The 12,949-nt window shown below is 42.0% G+C and overlaps 1 protein-coding gene across 2 annotated transcripts in view; it reads right to left on the reverse strand.

Annotated features, from left to right (window-relative positions):
• Positions 1–2,233: 2,233 nt before the first annotated feature.
• PTDSS2 (phosphatidylserine synthase 2) overlaps positions 2,234–12,949 on the reverse strand; it is a 109,602-nt gene continuing 98,886 nt past the window's right edge. For both annotated transcript variants that reach the window (XM_089654972.1, XM_089654973.1), the window contains exons 11-12: positions 10,724–10,909; positions 2,234–6,405 (exon numbers count right to left, since the gene is read on the reverse strand). In XM_089654972.1, the coding sequence (XP_089511098.1) occupies positions 6,279–6,405; positions 10,724–10,909 (313 nt within the window). In that variant the 3' untranslated portion in view covers positions 2,234–6,278. The remainder of the gene's footprint in view (positions 6,406–10,723; positions 10,910–12,949) is intronic.

A 12,949-nucleotide genomic window follows, 5' to 3' on the forward strand; every position in this document is an offset into this window, starting at 1 on the left:
TCCAGTCCCCCACTGGCACTCTTAGCTCTTCCTCTCCAGTGACTGCCCCTATAGAAAGCTACTGCCTATGAGAGCACTCTTATGGGCTCCCTCCCAATCCTCAATGCCTGCCTCAATAGACCAAGACAGCAGGACTGGACCCTGCCCCCTCATTACTGGCTTTGATTGACAGCAGCAGGTTCCACTAGAAAAAGCAAAGCCTGTGAGACCAGAAAGTGAGAGAAAAGAAGAGCTGCAGACTGATACAACATTGGATCAAATGAGGGCATTTTTTTCCACTTAATGCAAGGAATGCATTAAAGCAGAGTTCCACTCAACCTATAAAATAAAAAAAAAAAGTCAGCAGCTACAAAAACTGTAGCTGCTGACTTTTAAAAAAAAAAAAAAAAAAAACAGCCACTTGTCCCTCGGTCCTGTGGTGTGTCCCCTGCAGCTCGTTTCACTGGCCGTCCTGGATTCCAGGAGGCCAGCATCTTCACTGTGGGCACCCGGCTGTGATAGCATGTGGCTTCACAGCTGGGCACCCACTGCACATGCGCAAGTAGCGCTGCGCTGCGTGAATGGTCCTGTAGTCTTCTGGGACCTGTCACGTGTCCCACAAGACTACAGGGAGGGAGGACACCTGCTGCTTCCAATCAGACTGGAAGTGGGAGTGGGTACCTGTCAAATTTGGGTACCCGCTCCCCAAAGGTGCCAATCCTTAATGGGGAGCGGGGGAGCAGTCCTTAAAGCAGAACTTCCCCTTTTGGGTGGAGCTTTAAGGTTAAAAACAAACCATTTACCTTTCAGCTTTAGCTCTGTTAACAGCCCGTCTTCACATGAAAAGGAAGCATAGAGCTCCACCTGCTGGCTGCATATAAAACACAGAATACTCTAATGCAATGTTTTATTTACCCAATCAGAAAGGGAATGTATAAACTTTTCAAAGATTATTTTTCTATATCTGTGCCAATATAAAAGAAAACAGCTTCAATCCATATTCATATAAATAACCTTATTAATGTAAAAATATATGCTTTATGTAACTGAAATGTATTACTGCATGTCAATTCTATGTAAAAATTGTAGTTACAGGCAAATACAGCTCTATTAAAGCAGAGTTCCATTCAAAAGCAGAAGATCCGTTTATTTGCCTCCACTGCCATATTTAGCACCTTGGGGGGGGGGGGGGCAATACCTGTTTTTGAGAGGTCTCCGCTCCCACTTCCAGCTCAGTTCGGCCCCCTCCTTCCTCTTGCAGTCTCCTGGGCACCTTCATAGGTCCCAGAAGACAGCCAGACCAATGAGAATGTGCCGCGCAATTTGCACATGAGCAGTGGGCACCCGGTGGTGAAGTCGCAAGCTATCACAGCCTGGTGCCCACAGTTAAGATGTTGGCGCCAGGGAAAGAAGCAGCAGAGAAGGGGCACAGGTGAGCACATCACTGGATCAGGTGAGTGTGTTTATTAACAGTCAGCAACTACAGTTTTTGTAGCGGCTTACTTTTAATAAACACAAAACTGACTGAAATTCCGCTTTAACTCATTACAGATGAAGGCTCTGCTTCCTGCTACACAGTGGTTGTCCTGCACAACAGCTTCTCAAAAGGTTAATCTATGCAGGTTGGTTGACGCCTTGGAACGAATGCACTCCTTTTGTCACAGATAGATTTAGTTACTACAGCCTCTCTACTTAACTGCTGATATATTAATATAACTAGCTATTAGCAACAAATCTGTCAATCTTTCTATGTAAAACAACAAAAGTATCAATATTTCTGGTGGTTGTTGCAGTGGCACTCAGCTTGTGACAAAAGCTATGTAGGATTCCTTTTTAATTAAATTTAAGGAATTTAAAAAACACAAAAAGATGGCTGCATTAGCTTTTTTTTTTTAAAGCTTTTTCTTTTATTTCAATTGGTGAAGCTCCCAGAAACATACTTCCTGTTCTAGGATGACGACTAACCCTTCTCTATCAGGACAATGGAAGGCAGACAGAACTGTAGAATCCCACCGCTCTCCTGTTGTCCATAACATAGAAAGGTGTGGTTATGTAGTCCTCAGACTTTGCAATTTTTTTTTAACTTATTGTATCAAACAGAAAACAAAATACATTCAATGGTATATTTACCAGATGAAAATGAACCAAATAAGAGAACTTCATTGTTAAAGTTTAGGTAAGTCTTGATCAAGGCAAAGCCTCAAAAGGTGTGATTTGGTAAGTGAAGCTGTAGGAATGGCAACATGCACAGGTCTGGAGAGAGCTATTTGAATTTTTATTTTCTCAATTATCCATAAAACATGTCGATATTTTTCAGTGGTCTTAGTGTGCCCCCTTCAGGTTTTGTAACTCAGGCAACCTGCCAGATGAAGAAACTGCTAATATACAGTGCCTTGAAAAAGTATTCATATCCCCTTGAAATTTTCCATATTTTGTCATGCTACAACCAAAAACATAAACTGTATTTTATTGGGATTTTATGTGATAGACCAACACACAGTGACACATAGTTGTGAAGTGGAAGAAAAATTTTCTTACAAATAAATATGTGAAAAGTGTGGGGTGCATTTGTGTTCAGCCCCCTTTACTCTAATACCCCTAACTAAAATCTAGTGGAACCAATTGCCTTCAGAAGTCACCTAATTAGCAAATAGAGTCCACCTGTGTGTAATTTAATCCCAGTATAAATACAGCTGTTCTGTGAAGCCCTCAGAGGTTTGTTAAAGAACATTAGTGAACAAACAGCATCATGAAGACCAAAGAACACACCAGACAGGTCAGGGATAGAGTTGTGGAGAAGCTAAAAGCGGGGTTAAGTTATATAAAATATCCCAAGCTTTGAACATCTCACAGAGCACTGTTCTATCCATCATCTACAAATGAAAGTCTGGCTCTGCAAATCTACCAAGACAAGGCAGTCCACCTAAACTGACAGGCCGGGCAAGGACAGCATTATTCAGAGAAGCAACCAAGAGGGCCATGGTAACTCTTAAGAAGCTGCAGAGATCTACAGCTCAGGTGAGAGAACCTGTCCACAGGACAACTACTAGTCTTGCACTCCACAAATCTGGCCTTTATGGAAGAGTGGCAAGAAGAAAGCCATTGTTAAAAGAAAACCATAAGAAGTTCTGTTTGCAGTTTGCGAGAAGCCATGTGGAGGACACAGCAAACGTGGAAGAAGGTGCTCTGGTGAGATGAGACCAATATTGAACGTTTGGCCTAAAAGCAAAACGCTATGTGTGGTGGAAAACTAACACTGCACATCACCCTGAACACACCATCCCCACCATGAAACATGGTGGTGGCAGCATCATGTTGTGGGGATGCTTTTCTTCAGCAGGGACAGGGAAGCTGGTCAGAGGTGATGGGAAGATGGATGGAGCCAAATACAGGGCAATCTTAAAAGAAAGCCTGTTAGAGTCTGCAAAAGACTTGAGACTGGGGAGGAGGTTCACCTTTCAGCAGGACATTGACCCTAAACATACAGCCAGAGCTACAATGGAATAGTTTAGATTACGGGTGTCAAACTGGTGGCCCTCCAGCTGTTGCCAAACTACAAGTCCCATGAGGCATTGCAAGATTGACAGTTACAAGCATGACTCCCAAAGGCAGAGGCATGATGGGACTTGTAGTTTCACAACAGTTGGAGGGCCACCAGTTTGACACCCCTGGTTTAGATCAAAGCATATTCATGTGTTAGAATGGCCCAAAGTCCAGACCTAAATCCAATTGAGAATCTGTGGCAACACTTTAAGATTGCTGTTCACAGACGCTCTCCATCCAATCGTACAGAGCTTGAGCTATTTTGCAAAGAAGAATGGGCAAAATTTTCACTCTCTAGATGTGCAAAGCTAGTAGAGACATCCCCAAAAAGACTTGCAGCTGTAATTGCAGTGAAAGGTGGTTCTACAAAGTATTGGCTCAGGGGGCCTGAATACAAATGCACGCCATACTTTTCAGATATTTGTAAAAATTTTGAAAACCATTGATCATTTTCCTTCCACTTCACAGTTATGTGCCACTTTGTGTTGGTCTATCACATAAAATCCCAATAAAATACATTTATGTTTTTGGTTGTAACATGAGAAAATGTGGAAAATTTCAATGGGTATGAATACTTTTTCAAGACACTGTATGTTAAGGTCAGCATGATTGTGGACACTGCTCAAACTGGTTCACCCTCGGTGAGGCAGTCTGGTGACTTGCTATATGTCTAGGACCTACAGCAAGCCAACTGCTTCTCCAAGTGTGATCCAACTTAAGGCAAGGTTCACACTTGTGCAGGTTAGGAACGCTCACAAAATTGTGCTAGTTCCTGACCTGCAAGCAGGATCTTTAGCAGACATGTGGGGGTGACACTACTTAATGGCACCCCATCACGTCGGCAAAATGCCTGTGCTTTCACATGCTCAAAACTGCATGGTGCTGCAGCACCATGCAGTGATTTGTGGCACGATTTAAAAAAAAAAAAAAAAAAAGGGGGTTTACGACTTCTTTACCCAGTTTCTGAGAGTAAAGCAGCCCATTGAAAAAATGGGCTGTCCTACCCGCAAAACATGGGTCACACAAGTGTGCACCTAGCCTTTTTATCAATTTCACATACACTTACCAATTAAAAGCAATTGGAATGGCCTGGACTCAAATATTTGCATTCTGGCACTCCTACACATTCATTTACCCATACCAACAAAAATACTGAGAAGCAAGCACATAAAATGTAAGAAAACAAAACGTTACTGCATGGTAAGCACTGCAATATTACTCAAAATATATGCTCACCGAAAATTATTTGTTTAGAAAATTTGACTCTGTGCATCTGAGTTTCAGCTTCACTTTACTACTAGAGGCTTAATTGCCCTGCCTTTTAGGCTCAGCAATAGCAGCTGTCATTTAACTGTACCAAAAGAGCATTTTAGTGGCCAATAAGGGTGCGTCTATGACAAGCTGCAGGTTACAGGGTGGGACTTGACTCCAAAATCAGGAAAGTCTCCAGTAACAGAGTTAAAGTAAGAGCAGACACCTTGTGTCTGATCACGGCTGGGACTTTTACTTTTAAAACTTTACAATGACTGAGCTGGGTTCATTTTAAACTGAGTTCACATGTGTATACATCCAACAAGGGGCATAACGTTAAGGCTACACATACCTGCAATAAAATACAACCCATTTAAAAAGAAAAAAAAAAAAAAAAAAAAAAAAAAAAATCACATTACACTAAAAGAGCACCTTTCACCACCATAGTTAGTAGCAGCCACATTTGTAAGTCAAAAATGTTCTTAAATTGTAATTCCTGTCCAACAGTTTAAAAAGTCCCCTCCTCCCCTCTGCTACTTAACTTGTATAAAAAAAAAATATATACTTATTTAGGCCATTCTGGTCCAATCACATGATCCCGTGTTGGTGAGTGGCTGCTGCAGGGGAGAGAAAGGAGCACTCGACAATGGCTGGGAATTCCAAGAGCCATTGCGTCACTCATAAGCTCCTATGTTTCCGCCATTGTCAGCGCACCCTCCTCTCTCCTGCAGCAGCTGCTGATTGACATAGGGAAGATGAGGCTGCAGATCATGTGACCAGACCACAGCACTAGAAATAGGTAAGTATACCCCTTTTTTAATTTATTTTACACAGGTTAGGTAGCAGTGAACATTTTAAAACAGTGTTAGGTTAGAAGTGGACTTTAACAATTCCACAAGAACCAATGGACTATCAGTTATTATTCATAATAATCTGCTTCCTGGTGGATTAGCAAGTATAAAATAAATATTCAGCTACAAAATGGCTGCTAGGAATCATATTCAAACACATTAAAAGCCCAAAAACTGACAAACACTAAAAACTCAAATATTTTGTTTAGTTTAGCAGTTTCACCTTCAATTAATTATTAAATTAAGAAATGTCTCAATAAATGAAATGGAATTCCCATTAAAAAAATTCAAAAAAATATCACCATCTTCCATAAATATAACAAAAATACACAACTCCACTTGTTACGGATTATTTAAATTATTTGCCAAATGTAAAATGTTTAGTTCATCAGTTACTGTACAAAAGCGGCAAGTCAGAGTATGCAGGCTCGTGGTCAGCACGGTGCAGATAGGCAGGCTTGACCTTCAAGTTCCAGTTTCCATTCCAAACGGACAATAGAAAAAAAAAATGAACGAGCAAAGCACGAGGTTTACAGGTTTCATTTTTAAATAGCAGAAGTATCCAATACATTAAAATATAAAAAGTACAATTCATGTTCAGTAACGGTGGGTAGGGTGGAAAGACACAGCGTGGGGTAGTTGGTGTGGTAAAACTCATTGGTTTTTCGGTTTAGGCAAGTTCCTTTCGGTATTTGCATCACCGTTCCTCTGTAACGCATCATCCTCCACTCTGTACTCTTGTCTCTGCCGACGGATTTCTTTGTAGCGTAGTGTAATGTCTCTGCAAATGAAAAGAAACCGTAATAATGACAACACTTGAAAAAAGAGACCTCCACCCAAATACATAAATAACCTTTATTTCGTGTGTAGAAGGGCTTTGTTTTTTGCATGTGAAGGTCACTTAAACTATACAAGTGTCACCAGCACACTGCAATCCCTCAATAAAGGTGCATTTATTCTGTCACATGGGAAAATGTAATGATTTGGGGACAAGAGAATGTTTTGAGGCCAAGGTGGGAACATTTCATCTAGGGCAGGGGTCTCCAAACTATGGCCCTCCAGCTGTTGAAGTACTACAAATCCCATCGTGCTTCTGATAGTCTTGCCTGTGGCTGTCAGAGTCTTGCAAGGCCTCATGGGACTTGCAGTTCCTCAACACCTGGAGGGCCATAGTTTGGAGACCCCTGATCTAGGCAATACAGACAATGAAGGGATCCCTTGTGCAGCCTAAAACATAGCATTTTCTCCTGTGGCAAAATAGATGGTCTTTTGTTGGGTATTTCGGGTGTGTAAGTGACACTTGTATACTCTGGAATGTATGAGTAAGGTGCCATTCCATTTACCCACCACTTCAGCATTCACTTTGAATAGGTGTCTCTACACGTTACAGTGTGCTGAACATCTCTCAAGTCTGCGTAGTTGCAGCTCACTTTAATTGCAAGTCTGCAGACCTCTCTGTACTTTGCCTGTATTGTGGATGGCTGCGCTGAGTGTCTAGCTGACCACTGACCTGCCTGCTCACTGTTTTTTACTGAATGCAACTATGCTGTGCATGCTCAGCTCATTGTGTATTCCCAGCACACTCCAGATGTGCCAGAATGACCGACTCCTGTACACTTGCATAGCATGACGATATCTCTGACTGGTTAATCAAGAGGCTGAAAAGCCTGCACCAGAGGAAGAGATGACAATGGCTGGTGAGGGATCTAACCGCCACATCACTGGAAAGTAAAGGAGAGTGTGTTTGGGAGTTTAGTTCTGCTAAAACATGCAATTCTCAGTCTTCTTTCACATAATCTGAGTGTTCAGTGTGTACAAGCCATGTACACACTAACTTGTTGCACACCAAGCAGTCTGCAGCAGAAAAATTAAGCAGCCCCATCTAATCATGCAAGACCAACTGAAAGCACTGCTCCAGAACCAAAGATTGAAGCTTCAGTTCTGATAAGTTTTTGAAACAATTACAAATAAATGTTAGGAATTGCTGTGCCACATAAATAAAATGGGTAATTTGAAGCTTTAGTGCCCCTCATGCCGGTGCGATTTGCGAACTGAAATCGCATCTAATGAATGTGAACGTCAGTGTCTTAATATGTGTGATTTGCTGCAGTGCGATTTCGAAAGTAGTTCTTGCATTACTTTTTCTGCAGTTTTGTTGCGATTTCACATACATAGAATACAATTGAAATCGCACTGCAAATTGCAAGAAATTTTTAAAATCTTCACAAGTCGCAATAAAGCCTTCAGAAATCACGCACAAATCGCAGCGGTGTAACTGGTGACTTATGATAAATGATCATTTTTTTACTATGTATTATACATAATTATATTGCTTGTCATACATCTATATATCTTTGTGTAAATATACAGTATCTCACAGAAGTGAGTACACCCTTAATTTTTGTAAATATTTCATTCTATCTTTTCATGTGACAACACTGAAGAAATGACAGTTTGCTACAATATAAAGTAGTGAGTGTACAGCTTGTAGAACAGTGTAAATTTGCTGTCCCCTAAAAATAACTCATCACACAGCCATTAATATCTAAACCGCTGGCAACAAAAGTGAGTACACCCCTATGTGAAAATGTCCAAATTGGGCCCAATTAGCCATTTTCCCTCCCCGGTGTCATGTGACTCGTTAGTGTTACAAGGTCTCAGGTGTGAATCGGGAGCAGGTGTGTTAAATTTGGTGTTACTGTTCTCACTCTCTCATACTGGTCACTGGAAGTTCAACAAGGTACTTCATGGAAAAGAACTCTGAGGATCTGAAAAAAAGAATTGTTGCTCTACATAAAGATGGCCTAGGCTATAAGAAGATTGCCAAGACCCTGAAACTGAGCTGCAGCATGGTGGCCAAGACCATACAGTGGTTTAAAAAGACAGGTTCCACTCAGAACAGACCTTGCCATGGTCAACCAAAAAAGAAGTTGAGTGCACCTGCTCAGCGTCATATCTAGAGGTTGTCTTTGGGAACTAGACATACGAGTGCTGCCAGCATTGCTGCAGAGGTTGAAGAGGTGGGGGGTCAGCCTGTCAGTGCTCAGACCATACGCCACACACTGCATCAAATTGGTCTGCATGGCCGTCTTCCCAGAAGGAAGCCTCTTCTAAAGATGATGCACAAGAAAGCCCGCAATCAGTTTGCTGAAGACAAGCAGACTAAGGACATGGATTACTGGAACCATGTCCTGTGGTCTGATGAGACCAAGAGAAACTTATTTGGTTCAGATGGTGTCAAGCGTGTGTGGTGGCAACCAGGTGAGGAGTACAAAGACAAGTGTGTCTTGCATACAGTCAAGCATGGTGGGGGGAGTGTCATGGTCTGGGCTGCATGAGTGCTGCGGCACTGGGGAGCTACAGTTCATTGAGGGAACCATGAATGCTAACATGTACTGTGATATACTGAAGTAGAGCATGATCCCCTCCCTTCAGAGACTGGGCCGCAGGGCATTATTCCAACATAACGACTCCAAACACACCTCCAAGACGACCATTGCCTTGCTAAAGAAGCTGAGGGTAAAGGTGATGGACTGGCCCAGCATGTCTCCAGACCTAAACCCTATTGAACATCTGTGGGGCATCCTTAAACGGAAGGTGGAGGAGCGCAAGGTCTCTAACATCCACCAGCTCTGTGATGTCGTCATGGAGGAGTGGAAGAGGACTCCAGTGGTAACCTGTAAAGCTCTGGTGAACTCCATGCCCAAGAGGGTTAAGGCAGTGCTGGAAAATAATGGTGGCCACACAAAATATTGATACTTTGGGCCAAATTTGGACATTTTCACTTAGAGGTGTGCTCACTTTTGTTGCCAGCGGTTTAGACATTAATGGCGGTCTGTTGAGTTATTTTGAGGGGATAGCACACACTGTTATAGAAGCTGTACACTCACTACTTTACATTGTAGCAAAGTGTCATTTCTTCAGTGTTGTCACTTGAAAAGATAAAATACAATATTTACAAAAATGTGAGGGGTGAACTCACTTCTGTGAGATACTGTATGTATTATATATATTTTTTGTCACAAACAAAAATTTTAGGTATCCAAAGAAAACATATTTCCTCTTGTGACACATCGGCAGATTTTAATGTGCACAGCTCAATCATCCTGTGAATGGTCTATGTTGTAAGTTCTGTATGATCAAATATTCTATCCTGCAACATCCTATGAAAATTGTCAGGTTCATGCATCTATTGTCAATTCCACTCACTTGTGGCCAGAAATACTGCACCAGTTTATTAAACAACTGCTCCTCTGTATTTTAAAGTGGTTGTAAAGCCTTAAGTTTTCTTTTCCTTAATGCTTTATCTGCAACCCCCCCCCCCCCCCCCATGTTCAGCTTCCCCCAGCCCTTCCTACTTACCTGAGCCTGATCTCGATCCAGTGCTGTGCCTGTAAGAGCAACGCTGCTTCTTTCTCCTCACTTAGCTTGGGGCAGCAGCGACAGCCATTGGCATCTGCTGCTGTCAAATCCAATTAGGAGGGAGTGGGGGCGAGCCGAGCTGCACCGTGTGTTTCAATACAGCATGGCTCGGGATCAAGTCAGAACATGTGCCACCACAAGAAGTGGCTTCCTATGATGGCACACGGAGAAGAGGAGGACCTGAGAATGCTGATGGTATACCCTATAAAAAGGAGGATTGGGGCAGCTCTGTGCTAAACTATTGCACAGAGCAGATAAGTATTGAAAAATTACAAGGACGAGTTCACTTTCGGGAACATGTTACATGTTCCATCCTTTTTAGGGTGGAACACGTAACATGTGACTCCTCCTGCAGTTGCTCAGGGATCCGAGCAGATGGTGTGACAGCAGTATGGGGAGAAGTTCCCCATACCAGCTGTCACTTTTTGAAAAGATCAGGGACATGCGGTGTTCCACCCACATGGCCGTGTCATTCATTAACAGAGTTCTGTGAGTGAATGAACTACAAGTACAAACATCCTTTGCAACATCTTTATTTCAGACCACAGATTAAGCAACTAGAAGGGGAAAGTCTAGGGGAAGGGGAATGTGTATAATGCTTCTAACACAGAATAATAAAATCCTCATCAATCATGTATGCATTTTCCATGTGTGAAATTAGAGGCCGATTTCCTTACCTGATAAAAAAACGCCATGCCGTCCACAGGAGAACAAGAACTATACCCAGAATCCAACACTGCGTTACGTAGAATGGTAAGGGTAGTGTTATGGTGTATGGATCGTATTTTACCACTATGAGGAATTCTGTGACGGTGATAGCAGCCACCATCCACGCCTGCTGGCCTAACTTTTTGTGGAACTTCCTGAAATCAAAAGATTAAAAAAGTAAAACTTATGACCATACAGAAACTGATATTTGGACAAAGCAACAATAGGTATTCAAGGAAACTGAAATGACAAAAATCTAAATTGGCAGCGCACACAGAAATGTGCAAAAATTAGATTGTATAACCAATAAATGCCATCCACAATATCACTTACTACTCCAGGTACAATTCATCACCTACTGGAGCTCATTGCATCAGAATAACCACCTGTAAAGGCAAGTGTAAGTGCACTTCATAATCTTCTATGGAATCAAACTTGCATCCATCTATGAAATCTGTACAGAAGATGAATAACCCACTGACAAATCAGCATGTTCTTATACCAGCATATCATTGTGCAATGGTCAGGAAAGAGAAAATAATCTAACAACGTAATTATAAAAACCAAGCCTAAAACAGCATTTACAATCCCATGTGTATACAGAACTTTTCAAACAGATCACAGCTACAATCCTGATCTTCGATGACTCATTCGGAATCAGACTTGCACAAACATGTCTACAGCCCCTTGCGACATGTTTCATTATCTAGACTTCATCAGTGGCAGCTCTGATGAAGTTCAGGTGACAAAATGTACATGAACCTACTAAACTGATAGAACTTTAGCTCTGAAAAAATCCCTACTAATATTCACAAATTAACTGATAACTCGAGTTCTTTATTTGCGCTAATTTGATGATGAAATAAGAAATAATGTGCAAAAATATATATATTTATTAATAATAAAAATCAGTGCAGATTAGGGATGCACAGAAATTCCGGTGACCGAAACGGTTCGGACGAAAACATCCCTTTCAGCCGTCGGCCGATATGAAAAAAAGCACAGATACAGGTGCCGAAAAATCCCTGCCGGTCGCTGCCGCCTCTGCTCAGTAGTTCTCAGCCATACCTGAGAAACCATCGAACAATCGTGGCACTGGGGATAGAGATTAGTGAAGGAAAGATGGCCTCCACTCATCTCTATGCCCTGGGAGAACCGGAGCGATATCACTTCTGGTTTCCGGCCATTTTCTTTTTTTTAATTTTAATCACTTCCCGACTGGCCGTTGTATATAAACGGCCGGACGGCGGCACTGCAGGGTTTGGTGGCCGTTTATAAACAGCCTCCCTGCACCCTGCTTGTGCGTGCTACCCAGGAGAGTGCAGAACCCCGATCCGGTGCCCACAGTGAAACACTGATCGGACAGGACCTCTGTACGAGGTCCCGATCATGTGATCACTGATTGGCCAATCAGTGATCACATGCAAAGTAGTAAGCAAGATGTCACTTGTGATATCATTGCTTACTGCGTGTGAAATCTGTGAATGATCACAGAGGTCACATGGTACAAGGCTATTCACAACAGCCTTGTACCATGTGACAAGCTGTGACCAATCACAGCTCACTCAGTAGTTCTCAATGACTGCAAGAATGCAGACAGAGAGAAAGAGAAATTATTGCTTTTACATCCTATATGGGTGTAAAAGCAATCAGTGTAAAAGAAAAAAAAAAATCATCTGGAATCATCCAGTCATCTGGACTGGAAGTGGTTAAAAGCACTAGATCAATGCTTTTTTTTGACCCAATGCTTTACGCTGCACAGAAGAGATGCAGGGTCTTATTGACCCCATATCTCTCCATAAAGAGGACCTGTCACTAATTACTTCTATCACAAGGGATGCAGACATTTCTTGTGATAATAAAAGGGGATTCAAAATATTTTCTAAAAGGGACAGTGCAAAAAAAAAAAGCCATTAAATAAAAAAAGTGCCCCCGTGCTCGCACATAGTAGTGAACGCATACATAGGCCATGCCCACATATGTAAATGGTATTCAAACCACACGTGAGGTATCGCCACGAAAGTCAGAGCAAGAGTAATAATTCTCGCACTAGACCGTCTCTTTAACTTTACACTGCTAACCTGTTTTAAAGCATCACCCATAGAGATTTTTAAGTACAGCAGTTTCTCACCATTCCACAAGAGCGTGCAATTTTAAAGTGTGACATATTGGGTACCTATTTACTCGCCGTAACA

Source organism: Staurois parvus, unplaced genomic scaffold (genome assembly GCF_062004578.1).
Source record: "Staurois parvus isolate SC_StPar_1 unplaced genomic scaffold, SC_StPar_1.0 ptg000818l, whole genome shotgun sequence".
NCBI classification, from domain to species: Eukaryota; Metazoa; Chordata; class Amphibia; order Anura; family Ranidae; genus Staurois; species Staurois parvus.